The sequence below is a fragment of the Talpa occidentalis genome, unplaced genomic scaffold, assembly GCF_014898055.3.
Source record: "Talpa occidentalis isolate TD23 unplaced genomic scaffold, MPIMG_talOcc4v2.1 talOcc4.2, whole genome shotgun sequence".
In the NCBI taxonomy this organism is placed as follows: Eukaryota; Metazoa; Chordata; class Mammalia; order Eulipotyphla; family Talpidae; genus Talpa; species Talpa occidentalis.
The window spans coordinates 112,811,907-112,837,145 of NW_023602073.1; the positions used below are offsets into that span (position 1 = coordinate 112,811,907).

At 40.5% G+C, this 25,239-nt stretch overlaps 1 protein-coding gene across 2 annotated transcripts in view; it reads right to left on the reverse strand.

Moving 5' to 3' along the window:
- LAMA4 (laminin subunit alpha 4) overlaps nt 1–25,239 on the reverse strand; it is a 138,006-nt gene that overhangs the window by 70,053 nt on the left and 42,714 nt on the right. The window contains exons 4-9 of one of the 2 annotated variants that reach the window (XM_037520257.2): nt 21,032–21,112; nt 15,127–15,341; nt 12,657–12,752; nt 10,594–10,745; nt 9,196–9,306; nt 2,664–2,775 (exon numbers count right to left, since the gene is read on the reverse strand). In XM_037520257.2, coding sequence (XP_037376154.1) covers nt 2,664–2,775; nt 9,196–9,306; nt 10,594–10,745; nt 12,657–12,752; nt 15,127–15,341; nt 21,032–21,112 — 767 coding nt within the window. The remainder of the gene's footprint in view (nt 1–2,663; nt 2,776–9,195; nt 9,307–10,593; nt 10,746–12,656; nt 12,753–15,126; nt 15,342–21,031; nt 21,113–25,239) is intronic. The other variant, XM_037520256.2, reaches the window with a different exon arrangement.

Here is a 25,239-nt window from a genome sequence, read left to right on the forward strand (position 1 = left end):
CCTAGAATCAAATTTTGAGTTACAAAAGCAAAGGGGAATTATTTTCTCTGAATAGCTTACTTGGATGCTGACTATCTACTGCCTTGAGGGGCATTTATTTCTTAATTAGAGGAAGTCAGCTAGCTAATCTAGGTTCCTTTTTGAATAAGTCAATGGTAACTCTAACATGTTATATGAAAGTAATGTTTCATTGATAGATGTAAAAGTGTGAAATAGTAAGAATGGGAGGTGGGGGGCCTCCCTGGTGGCACAAGAGGTTAAGATGCAACCTATGAAGCTGTCCGCAGCCACTGCAGCACGAGTTCGATCCCCAGCCAGGGAGAGATCCACATGGCACAGCAGACCGCTCCTGCCTCGCCTGCTGCTCCCCTCAGCAGCATATTTCAGTCAATCTGCTTGTTCTGTTCCCTGCTCTGTCTCTGATGAATCCTTTCACCCTCCACACCACTGGCCTGTACCCTAGTTCTTGTATGCATAAATAATCTTAAAAAAAAAAAAAGAATGTGAGGTGGGAACATTTGAAATGCATGGCATTTGTTTTTACTGTGTTTTATAGGCACTAAAGGAAATAAAGAAAATGAATAATCTTGGCTCCATATACCCCTTTGCTTGGAATACACCCCCTAAACCTCTGTATAAAGATAAGAATCTCCCACTGTGGCTTCCTTTACTGCCAATGTGCCTTGAGGTGCACTTGATGTTATCTAGTGCTTCATAGTAGGATAAGAAAAACTATGGAAATACAAATACTGCATCTTAGTAGACTGTAACCCAAGGAAATTCTCTTTATCTTGGAACAAATGAAGTTGCTTATTTTCTGTTGGCAAACTGAAGGTTGGCTTTCAGTGCATGCTGAAGATAGCCTTCAAATGCAACTTGCACATATCAGAAGCTAGAACATGAATAAGAAGTGGTCCAAGAGGAAAGGTAAAATTTGCCATGATGCTTTAGGGCAAAGAAACCTCACAGCACAAGCGCCCTCCCTGATTTCCTTCTGGATTAGGGACCAGAGGAGGTTTCCTGCCTGGTCTTAAGAAAGAACATCATTGGGACACTTTAGGGTGATTTAGATTAGTGGGCAGTTATTGCCACTCTAAAGGTAGTGTTTTCTCTGCAAATAAAAAAAAAAACAAACAAAAAACACATGACTCCTACTCAACCATGGCATTTTAAAGACACCAAAGCATGCAATTGACTCTGCCAGAAAGGCACACTATCTTGCTACTTCTGCGAAATGCCTGCAAAGGGAATGATTCTGTATATTTATTCTTGAAAATAAACAGTGGTGAGTAAGGATGAGTGCTCAGAAATGCCAGGTAAACAAACTTGTAGTGAAGACTACATAAGTTTAAACATTCTAGCCACAGTTCATGGTACAGAGTAAGCACTAACAGTAGCCATTATTCAATGGTTGTTAATTGCTTGCCATTAAGCTGAACCAGAAGAGCATACATTTATTTTTTTTTCATTTTTTTCAATAATTTTATTTTTTACATCATTGTTCATTTTTAAACAATATTTGCTTCCCCCTACCCTCAGGTATAGTCCCCATAGAGTTTCCTTTACCAGTGCACCCGTGCACCGGTGCACCATCACCTCAGTCCCCCTGTGCCCTCCCTCCCTCCCTCTAATCCCTCTCCCTCCTCCTCCCCTGCAGGATGTCTCTGATTTATAATTGTCTGTTTTCCCTTTGTTGTGCTTTGTACTGTTATTTTTTTTTATACACTGATGTCTTATTTGGTTCCCCTGTATTCCTGCTATAAGTGAAACCAAGCACTATTTTTCTTTTTTCCTTTGGCTTATTTCACTGAACATAATTCCTTCCTGAAACCATAAAATATACAGAAGAAAATATAGGTAAAACACTACAAGACATACATCTCAAAAACATATTTAAAGATTCATCACACAAAGCAAAGAAAAGCAAGGAAAAGATAAACACCTGGGATTACATCAAACTGAAAAGCTTCTGTGCAGCAAAAGAGACATTGACCAAAACAAAGAGAGACCCCACTGATTGGGAAAAAATCTTTGCGCTCCAGTCAGTTGATAAGGGACTGATCACAAAGATATACAAAGAACTCACACGACTCAACAATCCAGTCAAGAAATGGGCAGAAGAACTTAAAAGACATTGCTCCAAAGAGGAAATGCAAATGGCCAACAGGCAAATGAAAGAATGTTCAACATCCCTTATAATCAGGGAAATGCAAGTCAAAACCACATTGAGATACCACCTGACACCAGTAAGAATGGCACATATCAGAAAAACAAGCAACAACAAATGTTAGCAAGGATGTGGTGAAAAGGGAACTTTCCTACACTGCTGATGGGAGTGCAAACTGGTCCAACCACTATGGAAAGCTGTCTGGAGGTTCCGCAGTCTACTAAAAATTGAGCTGCCATATGACCTGGCAATTCCACTCCTAGGGAATCTACCCAATGGACACAAACACATTGATTCAAAGGAACACCTGTACCCCTATGTTTATTGCAGCATTATTTAAAATAGGTAAAACCTGGAAACAACCCAAATGTCCCAAAATAGATGACTGGATTGAGAAGATGTGGTATATATACACAATGGAATATTATTCAGCAATCAAAAAAGATAAACTCATGCCATTTGCAGCAACATGGATAGAGAACATATATTTATTTACCTTGGATTTTATCTCTCATATGATGGGCTTGCTCTACAAGCTGAGTGGCATGGTTAATGGTATCCATGCTTTCCTTCTGAGCCAGTTGACCCTTTCTTGAGCTTTGAATTTCCTACAAACAATTCATAAAAACACCAGATTAACTTTATGAAAAAGAAATGTATATGTGCTTGCAGGGCTGGATGGGCAAGCTGTAGTCCATCAACATAAATTTCCCTGGCAAGTAAAAGTTCTATAACATAAAATGGTCCCAGGAGTCATGTATGCAGGCTACTGTAATGACCAGCTTTAGAAGTACAGAATACTATAAAATCAGATACTATTCCTAAGCCATCAGTCACAGTTCAGTCCAAACCAACTGCCTTTCATATGTAATTTACCCTTTGAATTTTGACTGTGTCTCAAGATGTCAGACTAAGAAATTACCCATGTCTGCTGATCAGTATGAGATTGTGCTGGTTGACGGGCTTAAAGTTTCAAAGGGAAAACTGATGGGAAAGTAGGCCGATCTTGAAATGCTCCATGCATCCAGTGGCTCCTGGGTGGTCCAACACTGCTGAAGCGGAATCGCCACAGAGCTGTAAAGGATTATGCTCCCTGGCTAAATGCTGTTTTCGGTGCCGCCTTCCAAATTCCCATCAATGCGATGGCACTTGTGTACAAATAACAGCTCGAGCAGATTTGGCTCAGAGTGAGTGGAGCTCTTTTCTGAGAAGCTGACTTCATTTTCTCAGCCTGGAGCTTGATTTCACATAGCATTTGTCAAATTGAAATCCCAACTCAAATACGAATTCTGAAGAAAGGGTGAATGGGTGTGGATATGTGTGTGTGTATTTCTTTCTCTGTGTAATGATAGAAGCTGATCTAAGAAATGGTTCCAGTCCCGGACAATGGCCTTATACACAGTGTGGGGGTATGGACTTCCTTTTGGCATTAGAAAGATTGGTTCATAGGCTATATTTAAGAGGAGGAGGCCGTCTCCAGTCTGGCATTTGGTATGCCCACCAGTCTGGTCTGATGCTTTTTGGGTTCAGTTCTGTAGCAAAGCACTACAGGCCCTGAGTGGGCTGCTGTGTCTTCTACTGCACGGAGCCCTGGTAGACACATTGGAGAGTTTCCCCAGGAAGGAAGTGGGTGTGTCAAATTCTCTCCTTCCATCCAGTGTTCTACCTAGATGATTATGCCATGATTTTACTGGGAATGTTTTTATACTTTCCAAGCATAACCCCAACAAATGACCCTTCAGTGCAGGAAGCAAATGCCGACAGAAACGATATCATAGTAAACACATGCCCCAGGGGTTTTTATTTATTGGGCAAGTTCAAAATCTCTTCCATACAAAGATCCTTGTACAGCAGTAATGCAGCTACTGGTCTCTTCCCTAAACAGGGACTCTCTGAGTGGACACTGCAGTCTGAGTCATTGCATTTCTTCCTCAAATCCTAGTCTTCCTCTTGGCTTGTTCTGATGCTTTTCAGAGACACAAAAATTGTAGGCATTTTAAGATCAGATAATTTGAAAAAAAGTTGATCTTATTCTTTATGTCATCAACTCCTGGCTTTATATATACATATATATTTATATATATATAGAGAGAGAGAGAGTTAATATATAATTTATGTATATATATTATCTACACATGTATGTATATAAACATTCAAAACTTGTTAAAATTTGTCACAAGTTGATTTTTATACAGTTTAAATTGACTTATATTTGCAAAACCTAACACTTTTATTTTTAACTTTGATTCGTCCTTCAAGGGAAAAGGTCTATACTTATTATTGTGTTTATTTAACTTTTTTCTTGATGTGGGAACTTTGATTGAAACAATGAAAGTAAGGTGGAAGATGTCAAAGCTCTAAGAAAACCTCTTCTCTCTGACCAGCAGAGGGGTGTGAGTGTGTGTGTGTGTATTAAAAGTATATATATACATATATATATATATAAAGACCATGACAAAGTATAGCATGTATTACTTTAAATTGCAAAATTACTAGGTATAATATGTAGTGTTGCCTTATCTGAATGTGTTATTTTTTCCTGTCACTTTATTTATAGAGGGTAAATAATGATATGGGCACATGATAAATAGGTGTACCTCGTTTTAAGGAAATCTGAAATTAAAAAATAACTTCACAACTTTAAATCAGTTGATGGTTTATATTGTGAATGAATGAATTATTTACCAACCTCACAGTGAGTTCTCCTGTACATGTCTGATATAAAAAGTAGTAAGAATTTTTTTGTTATAACAAAGCATTCTAGTATGTAGAATACTAATGGTTAAAATATCAACCAATGGGCCTCCCCGGTGGCGCAGCGGTTGAGCGCTGGGTTGCGAAGCTGCCCGCAGCCTCTGCAGTGCCGGTTCGATCCCTGGCTGCTCCCTGGCCACCGGAGGAGGGTCCCACATGGCGCGCAGACCTCTCCTGCCGCCCGCTGCTCCCCTCAGCAGTGTACTTCGGTCCTTCTGCCTGTTCTGCTCCCCGCTCTGGCCCTGGTGAATTCTCTCACCCTCCCACACTTCTGACTGTACCCAGTGCTTAAATAAATAAATAAATAAATAAATATTTAAAAAAAATCAACAGAATAAGTGAGGATGATTATGAATATCTAGGGTGATATACTTTATTGTTTAAAATAGGACACTCTCCATAGTAAAAGGAGAAACATCTAATAGTCACTTCAGGAGACAAGCATGAACAGGCATAGTGCTGAAAGAACACTAGTAAGAATGTTTGTGTGCCATTTCAGAATCTCTGCAGTGACACCTACTTCTGTTGCTTTACCTAGTCCCTAAACATTAATGACATCCAAGTATCTTTCCAGCCTTGATTTCTTCTTTGACTCAAATCTTGAATCATCCTCTGTGCATCTCACACTTAACTGTCCAGAGTAATCAAATCTCTGTCTTTAGCCTTAGCCATCCATTTCTGCAAGACTGAGCTTCCCTCTTTGCTACTTCACATACTGAGTTGGTCACTAAGTTCTTTTAATTTACTTGCCATTCTGCCCTCTTCCTGTTTCCTACTACCTCAGCCTCAGTTTATCCCCTTTCAAATGAAGACAAGGTAGCAATCAAGACTCTTCTCTGGACAATTGCAGCTCACTGGAATTATCCCTTGCTTGGAAGTACTTGATAATCTTCTAGTTATTCTTCAATACACAGGGCAATAATCTTGAAGAAGACTTTCGTAAAGGACCCTGCTTGAAGAGTTAATTATTACTTCTTAATCTCTTTAGCCTGTACCATGCTTCTATTATTGAATACTGTGTTGCAATTATTTTTTTATATCTCTGTTTTCTCTACTAGACTGTGAGTCCCTTGAGAGCAGGGAACTTTTTATATTCCTTTCAGCACCCTTAGCACCTACCATAATCATGATGTGTGAACCAAAGCTTTTGTAATTCAAATATTCTAATTTTTTTTTTATTAATACAAGAGCTGGGGTACAGTCCAGAGTCGCGGGAGGGTAAGAGGATTCACCAGAGACAGAGCGGGGAGCAGATCAGGCAGACTGAAAACACTGCTGAGGGGCGCAGCAGGCGAGACAGGAGCGGTCTATGGTGCCATGTGTGATTCTCCCTGGCTGGCTGGGAATCGAACAGGCGCTGCAGAGGCTGCGGACAGCTTCACAGCGCGGCGTTCAACCCGCTGCACCACCAGGGAGGCCCCAAACATTCTAATTTTTGTCATGCTTTTTTCTTAGGATTGGAGATGAGGCTAGGGTGCTTTTAATGTAGGGTGCTTTCAATCCTAAAGCTCTCTTTGTGTACATTGAATGCAGGGAGATTTTGCTGTGGCTGAAGGAGTCGGGAGGAGAGCAAGGTGATGGAGACATGGAGAAGATGGTGCAGCACCATCCTGCTACTTGTAGATGGGGCTCAGGGCACGGGCTCCACAGTGTACCTTCAAGCCAAGAAGGCAAGGGACAGCACTAACATTGGGAGAAGACCACCACCTTCACTTTTGCTCATAGGCTGTTACTCTCTGACTTTGAACATGGTGGTTCAGAACATGGGAGAGGGGATCTGGACATGCAGTCTTTGGCACTCCCATTATAGGCATGATCAGCAAAGGTAAAAGTGAGGCCCTTTTAAGCAGTGGCTGTGAACATACATTCATACTTGGCATGTGGGCAGCTATTTAGGGAGTTTCCAGAAGCAGGGGGTGGGCAGAGGCTCTAGGATTTACCAAAAGGAGCAAGAGGACTTGGAATATGATGGTTGGAACAAAACCAATAACTTTAGCTTGATGTCCATTGCGAGATTTGGGTCACATGACATTCAGGTGATTTGCAAACAGATTGTAAAAGGCAACATTATTGTGATTTTTTTTTTTTAAATCACTGTGAGACTCCACGGGGAAATCTTTCATTCTATTTAAGCTCAATATTAATTATTTTCTTGATAGAAGCTTCTCTGCGACAAAGCTTTTCTTGAATCCTCTAAGAATAAATTATGGACTTTACTAGACTAAGGACTTCATGGATGCCCAAGGAGTTATTAAGACCAGCACTGGCTATTTGTTTTGAAATGTTTCAGCAGATTCTTGCACCATCAGAGCATTATTTTGAATAAGAATCAATGGAGGGCCTCCCTGCTTGTGCAAGGGGTTAAGCACAGCACTGTGAACATATCCGCAGCCTCTGCAGCACAAGTTCCATCCCCGGCCTGCCAGGGAGCTACCCACATGGTGCAGCAGACCTCTCCTATCTTGCCCGCTGCTCTCCTCAGCAGTGTATTTCAGTAGATCTGCCTGTTCTGCTCCCCACTCTGTCTCTGGTGAATCCTCTCACCACCCACACCTCTGGCCTATACCTTGGTTCTTGTATGCATAAATAAATAAATATTAAAAAAAAGAATCAATGGAAACAGCTGGGTGAACATTCTAGTAACTTAATCATCAATCTTCTGCTTTGGTGGCCTACTGTTGCCTGGGAGTATTTTTACACTGTGATGTCGCCTTCAGCTTGCAGTATTTCCTCCCTTTGAAAGCCTGCATTTAAATATTTTGGAGGTAGGAAATTTGTACAACAAAAAGATCAGTAATTCTATGTCTGAGTTGTCAGAGAAACTAATCTTGGCTGAGACACACTTGGCAAGTTCCAACCATGACTGAAATGAAATAAAAATGACTTTTCACAAAGATTTCTTTCTTGGAATTTCCTTTGAAACTTAAGAACTCTTGCTGCTCTTAAGTGCTCCTGGTTGGATTAATAGGCACCATTGCATGGGAAGGAAGAATACGATTTTCATACGCATTTCAAAATAGTTGAAAGTCCAGTTAGAATAATTCACAATTTTAGAAGCATAGTATCTTAAAAAGTTTAAGAGGTCCAAGACAAAAAGAGATTATCAAAATTATTTTAAACTTTGTTTTTGAGAAAATGAAAATTGTTTTGAAAAGTACTACAACAGTTTATAGTATTAAACACTAGTGTCTGACAGAAAAATTTTCAAAGCACTCTGCATAGCACCAGTGGTGCATACTTTGCAAAAAAAAAGTTAAAACACTTTAATTTGCTAAGTATGGTGCCTTGAGAATTATTTGTGTTTTCATTAGTACAAAGGAAAGATATTTTTCCATTAGGTTTTGGGGAGTGTATTTAATAGTTTTCCCTTCAACACTGTCCACGTTTCACTATTTTTCTTGTTAGTTTGTGAGAGCTTTTACAAGTCATATTTCCCTCAATGTTTTCCTTAATCTACTTTATGCTTTCACTTACTTAGTAAATGTTTTACTGGTTATTTGAAATTTTATCTTGTCAGACCCATTATCTTTTTCTATTATAATTCCTCATGTTATCTTTAAGTGTATTAAATATACACTGAAATTCAGGGTTTAAAATCACTAACTTCTATTTTCTTGTGAATCTGAAATCTAAACTAAAATCTTTAACTTATCTAGAATTTATTTTAGTGCATGGTATGTATTGAGGGTTGAAAGTGATTATTTTTCCTGCCAAACTACAAAATTTCCTTCTCAGTATAATTTCTCTTTTTTCCTTTCATTAATTAATACATCTCTTAGCAAACATTTCAATGTTGTGTTCTATAGAATAGAGTTTATTTCTGAGTGCTCTATGACTTTTCACTATAAAATGCTAGATATAATTGTCTGTGGAGGTGAATTATGGGTGAGTTGATGGTGGATTACTATGGTGGTAAAAACCTGATGGGGGTACCTCAATGTTATGTTATCTCAGTTAAAAATAAATAAATAAGCTAAGGTAAACAGTCAAATGACTACCCTGATTAGAATATATACCCACCATATTAATCAGAAGCAAATACATTGAAAATGCCCATCAACAGTTTTTCAAGGAAACTAATCAAAAGTGGAAGAAATGCCATAGACCAACAATGTTAACTTTCTCCACAGAACTTGCCTTGATTTATTTTAATGACACATGAATCACTGCATTTTTTTTCCTGGACAATGTTAAGCCTCAGTTTTTTTTTGAGTAGCTGGACTCACATCAGTAAAATCCTTTCTCTCAAGGTGTCCCAGAAACCGAATACATACCTTTTTAGCTAATTCCTCCACGTCAGACAGAAGGCTTTTTATTGTGTTCTCAGCATTGTTGATTTGTATCTTTCTTAGGACATACTGGTTTTCTCTTTCTGACAATTTTGTCTGTGGAAAAAGTTGTTTTGAAAAAATCAGCAGATGTGCACACCAGGTTTGTAAAGCTATACATAAAACTCTTTCACTGTAAGAAGACAGTATAAAGTGTGAGCCTCTGTTCCCAAAAATAATGGTTCTCGGGCTGCTGCTGCAGGCTGGCATGAAGGCTGGGGTCTGTGGGAGAGCACGTAGGGCTCTGGGGGCTGAATTCTGTGAGCTCTGCTCAGCAGCCTGAGATCCTGGCCTGGACAGTGCTGGCCATGTAGGAAGGACACCCTTTTCTTTTTTTTTTTTTTTAAGATTTATTTATTTATGCATACACAAACCGGGGCATGGGCCAGAGGTGTGGGGGGGTGAGAGGATTCACCAGAAACAGAGTGGGGAGCAGAACAGGCAGACTGACTGAAATAAACTGCTGAGGGGAGTAGTGGGTGAGTCAGGAGATGTCTGCAGTGCCATGTGGCTCACCTCCCTGGCCAGGGATTGAACTCGTGCTGTAGCGGCTGTGGATAGCTTCATAGGTTGCATCTTAACCCTTTGCGCCCCCAGCGAGGCTCAGAACAGGTAAGTTTAGACAAGAATAATTCCTAAGAATGCTTGCTTAGGATAATTACTGAGCATGCGCACTATGAGTCCATTCAGCTCTATAATTTCCCATTTTTTTTTTTATACTTTGATATTGGGTCAATATCACTGCCAAAAATTATATCATTTGGCTATAATAGAAAGTCCATGATTTAAAGGGGAAAAGAAATCACACCTCTTAGATAAGCTTAGCTATATAAGCACTTTTTTTTTTTTGACTGTAGCCTGCCTTGAATGCATTTATTAGATATTAACTATTAGACTTATGAGGAGAAACAGCAAGTCTCTGTTGAATGTGTGCATAAGTGTGGGGAAATGAGAGAAGGAAAGGTAAGGGCAGGAGAGAGGGAGGGAGTGTATGTGTGTTTGAGAGAGAGAGAGAGAAGTTTCTAGGGAAATTCCTCAAAATACTAGGCTAAGGTAATGGTAAGTTTGTGGCAATGACAATAATGAATGTACAACTTCACCATGGAAATAAGTCTTTCTCTTCCCTAAATAGCTTTGTACACAGATGCTAGTTTTTCAGTCACTTATTTTCCAAATTATTCTCTTTTATAGATGGCAGATCCTGGTTTAGACTGAAGCTCATGGTTGTAATAATCTGTAGTACAGCACTGGGCTCAGATACTATCAGAGAAAGGTATTAATTATTCGGAATAACCCTGTGAAAACAGAATAAAAATACACAGAAGGCACAACATTCCTGCATACTTTGAGGCGGTAGATGGTGGAGTTGATTTCATTCACATGCCTATGAGCAGCAGCACCAGATGACACACTCAGCAGACCCGACTTGCTTTCTTCAATGGAGAGTGCCGCCAACCGAAGGTCATCAGTCAGATCCCAGATGCATTTATCACAGCCTGGGGGAAAATCGGGCATGTCATTTCTTCAAAAGCAAAAGTTAACTGGAAAGCATGCCACTTTAAGTAGAGTGTTATGTGCACTTCTTTGGTTAGTATTATTTCTATTTTTGGTTTTGGAGGAGCTATTCTGGGACACATAACTAGTCCTTACACTCAAAGTGGAGGAGAGTCTAAGATGAGCCAAGCTCTGCATAAGACATTATTCCTGCTTGAAACATAACAAAGAACAAACAACATATGCAGCAGGAAAGTTCCTGCCTAAGAAAGAAGGGAAGCACAAAAGGGCAAGGCATCTAAGAGATGAGTGGGTAAGCAGAAGCCTTGTGCACTTTTCTTCAGTGTGGGACAGCCCACTGGGATGTCTCTCTTCATGTCTGGCTTTGGTCTTTGGCTTGGTTTCTACTGGGGAAGACAGCTATTTGCTAGGCACCCCTATTTTCCAATGACCTTTTCTGACCTGAGTTGTGACTCAGGTCCCAGTGCTGTGCCTTTGCATCATCCAGGGGTGGTTCAGTGCCTCCCCATGACCTGACCCCGTCTGGACAACCTCCACTGTAGCAGCAGGGGGGTCTGTAAAATACCCTGTTTATGAGCATGGTTCCCTGCTATCTGACAACGGTGCCAAAGGTCTGTTTGAACCTGGGCGCACAGTGAGGTAGGTCGTGGGCATTTTACATTTGTATTACACATTTGAGTTCCTCTGCCCACTGTCATCACCCCCAGGGACCAAGTGCCTTCCTGTGGGACATGGACTGGAGGATATGCTGTGAAACCTGTCTGACTGCTCTCTGAAACTACCCTGTTCCCAATCTTTCCTTCAGACTGTACCTTCTTTCAGAGAATGGAGACATGGATTTTTAGGTGTTAATGGTTGTTAATATGTTAATTTGTTATTTGAAGTTTAACATGGTCTTACTTGTCTGCTCTCTCAAAAGAATGACTCCTGAGTCAGGACATCTGGCCGCTGGTAAAGATGTGTGGGTTCAGGCAGGCACCTTGATATCCTTCTAGAGATCTTAGGAAGGTACCACCTGTGCTATCAGTGCGTAAATTTTGCTCTGTTGTGCCTCCCATCCTCCCCTGTCTTCTTAGATGTGATATTTTGGTAGCATTAATCTCTTGTGTCCAGATGGACTAGGGTGCTAAGATAATTTAGTTTGGGGAAGATGAATACTTAATATTAAAAAATAGTATTTAAACCACTCTACTTAAAGGCAAATATTACTACTGCTGTCACGATAGAAGGGTTTCTTAAGCAAAGCTTTTCTTTAATCCTTCTAAGAAACAATCTTGAATTTTTCTAGGCTTGAGAAGTCATTAAGATTGGCCCTGGGCATTTGTTTTGAAATGCAACAGGTATTGGCCCTATCAAGACTACTTGTGATTTGATTGACAGGAGTAACAGAAAAATTCAGGTGGGTAAAAAATGATGGCAGCTCCATTTCCTAACACCTGAATATTTTATTTCCTGTGTCACTTCAGATTTGGAGTGATTTGAGAAAAGCCTTAAATCTCTTTATATCCCAGTTTCCCAGTACAGCATTGCTGTTTCTCATATAATCTGAGGACCTGAGGGGAAAAAGGAACTAAAATGACCATAGTCATTGGGAGTTATATTTCTGACTTTGCCTTTACCCACTAGATAAGATATTGAATTTAGAAATTTGATAAAATACATTTTCCAAAATAGAGGTGTTTAAATGTGAATCACCTATTTGCCTATTGGAATCAAGGAGACTACGGAATATCTTATGTGCGGGTTTCATTTGGTTGAGGCACAAACAGAGTTAAAGCCAGGGGTGGGACTCAGGTTTTCTAGAGAGAGGCTTTTACATAGCTCTTCTTAATCCTACACCTGTAGCACATTAGAGAAAGTGGGGTTAGTCAATCATGTACTGTTATTTTTACTTATGGTTGGGCAGTCCATGCCTGTACGGGCTTCAAAACCTTCCTCCAAGCATTCTCCGGTTACACTGTCACACGGGCCTCCCCCACAATTGCACACTGTGGGAAACAAAAGCAAGAGATTAGGGATTCATTTCTTAATGCTTAAAATATGGCAATGTTTTTACAGTTTCTGGAAATACTATTAGTATATAATTCTTCAATGGGGATTAATTACATTCTTTTTTAAGACTATGTGGAATCTGTGATGTTCCTCTTGTAATTAAGGCCCAGTCCAGAGAAATTTTCAAAGTGACTGTAGGGTCAGGAATGGACACAGAGCAGGTTTTCTGATCCAGCAGACTGGGTAAAGGAGGAGTCAGAGTCCTCAGTGGCTTTTGCAGGCTTTTATTGGGATTTACCTGGTACACAGCAGGCAAGGTTGCTGGGGGGCCAGGAGGCTGGGGGGCCATGAGGCTGGCAGGCCTACCAGCCCCCAGCAAGTCTTCACTCTATCTGGGCTCTCCGGCCTTCTCTCATGTTCTCTCTTTTTCGTCTCTCGGCTTCTCTGCTCCTTTCTCGGCTTCTGTTTGTTCTTGGCTTCTGTTGGCTTCCCCGTGACGCCACCCTTAAAAGCGCCATCTTAGCCAGGTGAATCCCATCTACATATGCCCACACTCTACTCCAGGTGCCTGCCATCAGGCATACATCCAGGACCGCAAGGATTCATCATCTATCCTGATGGCGGGAGGGCAGAAAAGCCTGACACATTTTCCTTACCCTACAGCGACTTTGGATCAAAAGTGAATCTAAATTTTCTAGAGGACTCTTCTCCCCATTTTTGGGGGACTCTGACATGATTGTGCATCTACTTCAGTCCAAAAAACCTCCTGGGAAATTGTACCAGGTACAAGACAATCACAGAGCCCATCATTCAATTGGAGTCATCACAGGCTGATTCTTCAGCTGAATCTAACTCCAGGGTTGATCTTTGCCAGATACGAGGGAGGAGCAGCTCAGGGAGGAGTGAGGGAGGAGTCCCAAGAGCCATTCCTGGCTCCCACAGCACTCATTTGGCAAGGCTGACTCCAAACCTCCAAATAACTATCTCTGGGATAACTGGGGATAATATCATAGAATGAACAACAGATTTATGTACATTTAGATCTGAGAGTTCCTTAGTATCAATGATTTTCCAGAAAGCCTTTTGGAAAAATAAACAAACAAATCCTAATCTCATCAAACTATTTTCCACTAAGTTTAGGAATGGAAATTAATTTGTGACATTTAAAAAGGATTTCCTAAGCTAGCAATGAGCTGGAATAGAATTCTGAATTTCCTCCCACTTCTTCACTGTCTTTTCAGAATAATCATAAAAAATTAGCTTCAAGGGAGACATTTATTATATTTCAGCTGTTTAATGTTCCACAAAATGTAGATTTATTAAACAATTCAGCAAGATCATGCTTTATTGCTTCATCCTTAGAGTCTCTGGCATCTATACAATTTAAACCCAAGTGTGTAAATGTTGTGAGAATCAGGATGTCAACATTTAAGGTATCAGTTCTGCCAACGCTTGTTCTGGGACCTGCTTTCTCTCTGTTTCGACGGACTGGACGCAGACCTCTTCTCTTCTTTCTTTTATCCCTGGTGTTAAGCCTCTGTGAGCATGACTTTTCAATAGACAAGTTTACTTTTATTGTGACATCTGAAGATCACATGTGCTTCCTCCTCATTTTTAAACTTTTCACTTCTTTAAATGGGAATCGGTCTCAGTGAGAGGGTTTTCAATAGAAATTTAGTGCAATGGCCAGATCCCTTTTCCTTGCCCTTTATCTCCTCAGAGTCACAAAAGAATAAGAAATATTCAATCTCAGCCTTCCTTTATTCCTCAAGGAAGAAAGCTTAACTTTACTTCTGAAGAGTTTCACTTTATATAGTAAATGGATTGATGAAATCATGTATAAAATTTGTCCATTTCAGCTTCAGCTGTGGAGGTTTCTTATACTATCCCTGAAATACCCTATTTCAAGAAATTATGGGGAGGAGATGGTGATTGAATTCTACCCTGGGCTTAGTAATTTATTTTCCTCAAGTGTCATTTCACCAAATATAAATGAAAAAAGGGACTTAGTTTTCAGAATAAGCAAACTGATGTGAATCACACAAGCTTTCATTCAGTCTTTGGTCAAAAATAGGTAATCTACAGAAGTTGGATTTTTTTTTTGACCAAAATTGGATGAATATAAAATAAGAGTTCATTTGTGTTAATATCTTATGGTTTATTCTCCCCATAAACTAAATCACAGTAGTTGTTTCGATAAAAATATTTATCTCTGGTGAGTTTGGCTTGACCTTCCTAGAATGTACATTGCTCTTTCAAAGTGACACAATTTCCTCATGATACATTCATCTCAAATCAGTGTTGATAGAGGATCTTCTCTTATCACACACCTGCTGGCCAGTAGCTGACCTTGGATTTCTAGTACTGTACCTGCACAGTTCTTGGCTATCCTGGCATCCCCATAGTAACCAGGGGCACAGCGTTCACACTTGAATCCGGTTGTGTTGCGGAGACAATTCCTGCACTGGCCGGTGACCTCATCACAGTCTTCAAAGATTAGGTTGGGATCTGAATTTCCACTGCAGTCACATTTCTTACAGGTGCTTCCGATCAGCAAGGGGTTACCATAGTAACCGGGAGCACATCTGAAGGGAATCACATGTTAAAATTTAACAGCTGTAATGTTCCTTCCTTTTAATTTTCTTTCCTATCTAGAAGAAAGTATAAGAAATATTTGTGAATTACTCTCCCAGAGTTTATTCTTACCCTCCTATGTTCCTAAGGACAAGGCTTTGCTTTCAGGGAACCACTCCTGGCCATCGTTACAGCCCACTTTGTTCAGCCAGAGGTGAGTGTCTGGATATAACTAGTGTGTGAACATTTTTGGTCTTCCCAAAATGAGGTGCAGAGCTGGCATATGAGGAGAGGTATCAGTTGTGCTAAAATGTACTTCAGATGTACCACCAGGGCACAGCTAAGCATTATCCTGGATAAAATGTTAATCACGTTTTTTCTTTAGAAATATTGCCTAATCACCATCCAATAACCTAAACTGAATTGATTAGAGTCTGGCATTGTCCTGACCAAAATGGACTGACTCAGGGGTGATTCAACTGGAGTTGAGCTTGGAGCACTTGTGGGAAGCATTTTTCCCATTTCTGATAGGGAGACAGACAATACTCTTAGCTGCTGGCAGCTGGTTATGACTGGGAGATGAGAGGATAAAGGACAGACAGAGAATACAGCCATACTTCTGGATGTTTTAGATATATGAGCCTACAAAGACCAGACACCTAAGTATGTGTATTGGGGGGGTGTTGAGGGGGGCTGTGGTGCCTATGGTCATGCCACTGGCTCCTCAGTGAGAAAGTTCAGCCTAGTTGGATAGAGGAGACTGAAATCCATCTAGTCTGTGCTGGTCTTGCCAAGCTGTGCACTCTGGGTGGAGCCGTTTCTGCTCAGAGGAAGAAATGCCTTTCTCTGTGCCCTGTGAGTCACCAGAGGCCATGCTATGAGTGGTGGGAACACAGGCCCCATCTAAGGGCGCAGTCGCTACTCAGCTCCTGTTAACTGTCACCAGACTGTATAGCCTTGAGGGGATGAGAGACTCATCTGGTCAAATCTTTCTATTTTTTTTTTTTAAAGTGGTTGAAATTTGGATACTGATGTGAAACGTCAATATTTAAAGGTTAGCTCAGTTTTTACAAGAATACTTCATGAGCCAAACTATGCATTTGCTGACTGGCTATGACCCCGTCTCTGCTATGGTCCTTCAATTAGTGTTGGAAATTGGTGAAGATGCTTTGGGAGTGGCTGGAAAGAATGTGTGATCACATCCTCATGGGATTGAAGGACAGGCACAGGAATGAGTTCTCACATAGAGAAAAAGAAAGAGAGTCAGTGAAGATTCTGAGAGCCATAAAAGAGGTTGTGCGGGTTGGGCAGGCTGGAAGGGGGAGACCCTGTTGAGGTGCGGAGGGCCAGGGCTGGGCCGTTGGCTTTGGGAGTGGAAAGGAAGGGAGGATTTTCCAAGGAAATCACTACAACCTGGCCAGTAATAATAAGACATTGCATTTTAAAATGTTTTCCATTTTAATTAAGGGAATTATCTGAAAAATAGAGAACCTAAAGAAAATTCACACCTCTAATCTCAGGACACCAACAAAATCACCATTGAAAGTTCGGTTTAACCAGAGACACACTACAGTGGTGGGGTGGAGTGAAGGGAGGATTAGGGTCAAAATAAGGGGGGATGGGAATTGTATGGAAAATATAACCAAGATCAAAATGAATATATTGTGCAGAAATGAAAAATGATGTAAAAATATATATATAATAAGATAGAGTTTGGTTTAAGTTCTTCAATCTTTAATTTCTATGTCTCTGTCTTTTTTTCATGCATTTGTAATGAAGATATATGTTCATTCTTTACACCCTTTACTTGTATTACATCTCATGGTTTTCTTTAGTGACTAACTTTCATTATTATAAACACTGGGGGCTTGACCTCATAGGCCTGGCATTCTGAGGTTGAAGGGTAATTTTGGTTTCCCAGGATCACAGACCTTATAACCCTGATGTTCTTCCCTTCACTCCACCCTGGACCACACTGTGGCTTCTAGAAATGAATGAGTGAATTCATCCAACAGAAAGGACAATTCATGTCTATTTTATGTAAGGCATGGAAGGAGACAGGAAAAGGAAAAACACACAGCCCTCTCTGAAAGATCAGGAAATGAATTAATCACAATTATACATTATAGTATCAAGAGTTCTAGACGCTGAGGCTGTACATACAAATGAGACCCATATTTTGAAAAGATTTTATAGAGATGTGCAAGTTCAGAAATATATATCAAAACCATAGAGTAGATGCAACTTAACTGGGGCAACTTAACAACTTGGCTGTTAAACTTAAAAAAAAAAAAACAACCCTCTTATTCCCAGAGTCAAATACAAATCAAAAGCAGAAGTGTCATTTCCTTTTGGATGTTCTGGCCCCTCTGTGAGGAAGAAATTACGTTTCTAGCACTCTTTTGAAGAGCCTTTGCTTGTCCTTTCACTCAGAATTTCCATGTTTCTTCCTTGTAATGAAAGGTTTTCAGGTTTGTCCCCCCTTCCATCCTTGATTTTCACTGAAGCAAGGGACCAAGTCTTAGATGTATCAAACTCCTACTCCCATGACCAATTTACTTGTGTGGTCATTTCCATTTTGAGGAACAGTTCCCTGGACAGTAGGATAAATTTTTAATATAAACTACCTCAGTGGACAGGTAGTGGATGGGAAAGAGAAAGAGACAGAACCAAAAAAGTTGCTCTGAGTGACAGCTCCCATACAACAGACTGAAAGGCCTCAGAAGGGACACTTGCTTCCAGCTCCTGTGTAGACATGGGCTCCTATCAAAGGGCATCTGGTAACAGATAACCAAATTTTCCTCTGCATATCAGAGCCTCATCATCAATTAATTGTCAAAGTTTAAAATAAAAACCCTTAGGAAGTCATTTGGAAAAAGCAATGTTGGGGCAGGGAAAGAACTGAGGTTTTTAATTCAAACTGGTCCCCAATTAGCAGAGATGGGATTTGTCTAAAGTCCCTTAGCCTCAGTTTCCTCATTTGCAAAATGACAAAATTGTAACCTCCTCTCAGGTGGTTATGAAGCCGAGAGAGAAAGAATGTAAAGCAATGATGACACAAGAGACATGCAGTAAAGGGCACTATTTAACTTAAAGCCTCAATTTCTATCAGTGGAAAATGAGATTCAGGGAAATGAGTTCAGTTATCCAGGAACACATTATGCCAGGACCACAATTACTCATACTGTCACCAGCTGATTTTTATTAAGCCTTTATTAAGCACCAGGGGCCATAGTAAAAACTTGACCGCATAACCTCACAATAGCCCTGTGAGGTGAATATTTCCATTTTTACCACTATGGAAATGTGAAAATTGTCACTTGGAAGTCAAATAACTTGCTCAGGAGGATCACAAAGGACTGGAGATGAAATACAAACTCAACCAGGCCAAGACTAAATCTCAACACTCTTATTTCCAGCTCTCAAACTAGTGTTCTCATCTCAGAACCAATCTTGATCATTTCAGGTAAAGATAAGCAGTACATCTGACTCAGGCTAACTGGGCAGTGGATTTTCTGAGGACCCTTTGATGTGGGCTGGGCCAGGGGGCTATATCAATCATAGCCCATGTCTAAGGCGGGCGTGTTGTCCTGTGCCAGGCCCCTGCTATTGCTGACAGAGCCCTTTGCTGCACTGCTGTCTGATTTTGCTGAGTCCTTGCTCACTTCAGCTCACTTCAATTCTGAGAGGCCTTGCACTTGATCAGCAAGGCTCTATTTAAGGCCATTCATCCCTTCACTCAAACCATCCTGTCCCCATTAGCTGGTGATGGTGCTCCATCTTTATCAGACCAAACTGAGTTTAACCTAGACACTGAAGGGAAAGAAGTCCAGCCCTGGGGGCTTCCTAGGGGCGCAAGTGGTAAAGACGCAAACTATGAAGCTATCCACAGCCACTGCAGTACAAGTTCAATCCTGGGCCAGCCAGGGAGCAACCCACATGACGCAGCAGACCTCTCCTGTCTTGCCCGCTGCTCCCCTCAGCAGTGTATTTCAGTCAAGCTGCCTGTTCTGTTCCCCACTCTGTTTCTGGTGAGTCCTCTCACCCCCTGCACCTCTGGCCCGTACCCTAGTTCTTGTAATAAATAAATAAATCTTTAAAAAAAAAAAAAGAACTCCAGGGCCTCTCCGGTGGCGCAGCGGTTGAACGACGCACCGCGAAGCTGTCCGCAGCCTCTGCAGCACCAGTTCGATTCCACGCCAGCCAGGGCGAACCCCACATGGTGCTGCAGACCTCTGCTGCCCCGCCCACTGCTCCTGTCAGCAGTGTCTTCGGTCTGTCTGCCTGTTCTGCTCCCCGCTCTGGCTCTGGTGAATTCTCTCACCCTCCCATGCTTCTGAACTGTACCCCAGTTCTTGTATGAATAAATAAATAAATCTTTAAAAAAAAAAAAAAAGAACTCCAGCCCTGACTGTCCTCTAACACCCCCTCTAGAGAGTCAGAAAATGAATAAATCGGGTATCTCATATTCCTAGGTCCCCGTCAGGAAATACAGAATGAGTGTGTCCCGGACATTAATCAGCTGAAGCTAACCTGATCATCTGTAGCTGTCCCCCCACAGGATGAAATCCATGGGGCACCTCAGCTTTCACTTACTTTCTTCTTTCCTTGGAGCAAGGAGTCAAAATCATAATAGCCATGCCCTGGAGTACAGAGATTTTCTCTGTACCACAAATACTGTGCTTTTTCAAAAGAACTCCGGAACTCCTTTTTTTGAGAGATGGAGGATGTTTTTTTTTTAGAGGTGAGATGAGAAGTCATATAATTTCAGGCTTATACTTCCAGCCCCAGGCAGCACTGAGAGCCACCTCAGGTTGTCAGATGGGCGTGTGCTGTTGTGAGGTGAGCACACTGCGGGTGTTGCCTTGGAAGTAGACTGGCTCTTCCTGGCTGTCTTTACGACACCACATATCATTTCAGGCCTAAATATAATGCTGACACCAGTGAAAATGGCATTTCTGTTAAAAACAAGAAGCCCTCTCCATGAGACTCTATCAGAGGAAGCAGCTTTACCTTAGAACAGTGAATGGCTGACAGGTGGGGAGAATGGGAAATGTCTCACCAGGAAATCACTCTATGAAGCCCTGCACTGCACTGAGTGACCCTTAGTCACCAGGCCTTTCTTATTTGAGCAAACCCACAGCCAATTTAAAAAGAGTATTAGGTGTAAACACCAGACAGATTTGAAAATCTAAACTCATGAAATCTGTTTACTTTCCAGGAGAGGAGATGACATAAAAAATGGCTTAATTAGTAGGTTAAATAATACAGGTCAGTGCTTTTTTCAGTTTATTCCTCTATGAGCTGACAGTAGATTGGATTTACTTTTTATTCACCTAAGATACTTCTCTCTGCTTCATTTTGTTTGAATATTAATTGCACTACTGGTTCTCAGTGATAGAGAGAAGAGAGGACTGTTATCAAAGCCTTGTAGAGACTTTCAAAATACTCATAGCCATTTGTTCTTTCCAGGCCTATTTGTCCTGAGAGGGGACTCTGGCCTCGGGCCCTGGAGAGCATATTGTCATAGCTGTTTCAGGGAGAAGGGATTGGAAAAGGCCCCCTCTGGTTCTGAAACATGATCCCCCACCCCCTCTTCTTAAACACTGAAGACCTTCTGAATGGGAGCATGGCAGGAACTGATGAGTATAGAACTAGAAAACTTCTTTTAACACACACAGAAAACAGGTTATTAGCCTACCTTTCGCAGTTAGGTCCAGCATAGTTTTCATTGCAAATACACCGAACAGCTCCATTTTTTCTGTAACAGGATTCTGCAAAACTAGAAGTGTAAGAGAATATTAGAAATCAATTTTGCATATCATTCAACAGACTGCATGAACTATTGATTAGATTATCTTATCATGGTTTCCTCTCACATTCTAATGGGTGAGATCTTTTGCTTTAGTTAAATTAAATCCCCTTCTTTCAGAAGAGGTGAGACCAGCAAACCCAAATAGAAAGGGCCACTCCAAGGGCGGAAAGGTAGGCGGGTGGGGGGTGGGAGGAGACATTTGCCAGGACAATTGTAAGTTTAAATACAAGTCTGAATTAGATATTCTAAAGTCAGAAATAAGGGCCTCCCCTGGTGGCGCAGCTGTTGAGCGCTAGGCTGTGAAGCTGCCCGCAACCTCTGCAGGGCTGGTTTGATCTCCGGCCTCTGGGTGGGCGAGGGTCCCACATGACGTGACAGACCTCTCCTGCCACGCCCACTGCTCCCCTCAGCAGTGTATTTCGTCAGTCTGCCTGTTCTGTTTTCGGCTCTGGCTCTGGTGAATTCTCTCACCCTCCAGTGCTTCTGACTGTACCCAGTGCTTGTATAAATAAATAAATAAATACTAAAAAATAAATAAATAAAACATTTAAAAAACAACAACAACAAAAAATAAAGTCAGAAATAAGGTAATAAAATTTTGCCTGCGATTTTAGCTTTATGTGAGACTTTTATTCCCATAACTTTTTGTATACAGTTGAAATTTTCTCTTTTTTTGTGGCACTAGTTCTCTTCTGCTCTTCAAGATCATGAACCAATGCTAAACTATATGTAATCTTTACAGAACCTCAATGTCTTTCATGTGTACCTTGAGATTGGGAATAAAGGGTCTGAAGGGGTTTGGTTCTGTTGAACAAAGTCACAAAGCAATACATAGGAAATAGGACCCACAGTAAAAGAATTCTAGCCTACCACCTCTCTCTCTTGATTATTTTTTTACTAATTATAAATTAGGACACAGAACAGAAAAATAATAGACATGTTGGTTCAGCAGAACAAATATCTTAATAATTAAAGCAGGGGAATAGAATTATTATTGTCTACATGTTTGGAAAAATTTTATATCGACACATGAATCCATCCATATGAGGGAGTGTGAAAAATTTTAAGGACTTTTAAATTACTTTTGGCGCAGTGCTATATAAGCAAAGGCGTGTGACCTGCTGTCTTCAAATTCCTGCAGTGATTTTACCTTAAATGGTCTTTGGAGGAAAGTAAATGGATGTGTTTTCTTTGTTTGAAGACATTTATAAAATCAGTCAGAAAACAATCTGTGCTTCTCTGTGAAAGGCAATACCCACAATTTATTTCCTCTAACAGTTTGGTTAGAAACATTCCAGTGAAATTACATTTCTCTGTCCTTTACCCTTTACTTTGCTTGTTCTTATTCCTTAACCTATAAAGAAACACTCTCAGTGAAGGGTCCAAAACAAGAACAAGCCCTCATGCATCTTTCTTTGAAGATGTTCCACTCAGCTGCCTGCCCCTGGCTTGAAGGACTGAAACATCTGCCGATGTCTAGAGTTGTCTGCCTTGAGCTTAAGTCCTGCTGTTTCAAACAGATGAAATTTTGCTTAATTGGAATGATTATCACAGCTACTTGGTAGACAAGGAGGATGTCTGGCCAATCCCAAAATAAATAAATGAGCTCTGTGCAAATGGTCCCTGGGAATAGCTGCCTGACCATTGGTCTCCCAGGTGGGAGACTTAGAGGCAGTGGCAGCCATTCAGGGCTCTTTCTTTGTTTTTCATTGGCATTAATTGTTTATGTTTTCTTAGGGTAAAATCTGATTTTGGCTGGGGAAATGAAAACACTGTGCCTCTCTCAGCCTACACTAGCAACGGTGGCACTCTCTCCAAGTGAAAAGGTGCCTTTGCTCCTGGAAACCCTTCGGGACCCGAAAAAAAAAAAAAGGACTCAGCGTTGCTTGTTTGTTTACCTCTCTCAAGCATTATCTCTTTGCTTTCTGATTTGACTGCTGTAACTAGAAATCCAAAATTCTGGGTCTATAGATTCAGTTACTGGGTGTTTTGAAATATAATTTAGATTCCATACTAGATGACTTTCTGAGCTCTGATAAAAGTACGGGCACTTTTATTTTTATAGAAGGTAGGAATATGAATAAAGAAAAACTGAAAGAGGAAATGGAGATTTGACTTTTGGTAGGATGTTTGATTTGTTTTTGAGATTAGTTAACTAAGTTAACAATAAGATCATATGAAAGGCTAGGACTTCATAGGGTTCAGGCAAATGTGTGCCAGTGTGTGACCTCAAAGTACCTCTTCCTTCCCCTTTCAACCAGTTTTCCCTCCAATGGATTCTGGGAAATAGACCTATTGCCATACAGAGAAAGCAGATCTCTCATGCCCTTCTCAGTTCACCCACATTCTCACATGATGTCCTTTACCTATGGGTAGTATATGCATATTTTTATTAATTTTCAGCATGTTTTTTAGCCTCAGATCTGCACTATTGAACTTCAGTTTTCTTCTTTGTGAATTTCTAACTTCAGTTGCCTCTATTAAACCCAGATCCACTCACACACACACAACAGAAAGAACATGAGTAGAAATGATGTCAATGGAAACTATCCTCTTTCAAGACAGGAAGCTCATTTCCCAATTGACAAGTTTTTGCTTCATTTATTTGAAACAGTTAACAAACTTCAGAAGAAATTCTTTCAACAGAAATATTAGATAATATGTCTCAAAAGGTAAAGATTCACTTGTTTTAGGAGCTTCAAAATACTGTTGCATCTTGACCTATTGTAATGAAGGTAGGCCTTTTTGACTTTTAGTTGCCACTGTGCTAGGTACATAATAAATGCTCAATAAATATGTGTTGGTTGCATAAGGGCAGGACTTCTCAGTCTATAGGAATGAGGTTCCAAAAGTCTCATATCTAAGGCATTAATGCCATATAATTTAGATAAGAATGTCTTGTTACATGAACGGGGCAAAAAGTTAAAAAAAATGGGACAATACAATGAGAAGGAAGCATTTCTTTGAAAGGGGTTTGCCTTTCTAATTCATCTGTTTCCCAGGAAACTTGCTCAAAGCACATAAACCTGTTTTGAGCAGAATGTCTTTGTTTCCTTGGGAGAATGAGTGAAACTTGTTATTAGGAAGTTAATGATAAATATATTTAACAAAATAACAATGCCAGGGCAAGAGAGAAGCATGCTGAACATCTCATCAGGGATGGGTAAGACTAATGTTTGAGAGCAGAATATTAATGAACAATTAAGAATATACCTCAATGAGGAATGGAAGCTCATAAATCAGCACACACTTGAATGAAAATAACAGAACATTTAATTTTTGAATTTCTGAGCTCACCCCAGTACCATCCATTTTGCATACATAATTAATACCATCAGACATGAAAAATCACAAAGTAAGGGCTGAGGCAGTTTAATGGTTTTTAAAGAAAGATGGGGCTGTAAAACATTTAGCTTCATTGATTATCAGACTCATCAAAGGATTTGATCTGCTCATAGATGAAACATTAGTTGATGCTGGTGTTTAACTAAGGAAAAAATTAGGGGGAAACTTGGTTTTCATCCTTTTTCATTTCTTACTGTATTGAAAGTGTGTGTGTGTGTGTGTGTGAATGTGTGTGTAAGCAGGTACTCAGGCCTTTTAAAAGAGTTATGCTATAGGCATTATTTCATTCCATCTTTATAACAACTACCAATTCCATATATATCACAACCAACACTTAGAATAGTGCCTGATATAGAACAAGCAAAATATAAGTATAAGAAAAAATACAGTATATGTGTTTACTAAAGCCAGCATCTACCATCCATCTTCCCATATGTAAGGCACTGGCCCAAGTGCTCCACACATACTATCCTAGTCCCAGTCTATAAGGCAGGCCCTTAGACCAACTTTCATTTCCTAAGGAAAAATCTGGGCTCCAGAACAAGTAAAGAAATCAATGAATGGAGCCAAGATGTGAATCTAGTTCCCTTAACCCCAAGTCCTATGGAAAATGAGACCTAGGGAAAAAAAAAAAAAAACCTTGTCTAAGACCACACAGCTATTAGGTGTCAAAGCAGAGATATGAACCTGGGTTCCTTACTTTTTCCACTGGTGTTATACCAAAAGTATACACATCTAGGCCCAGTTCC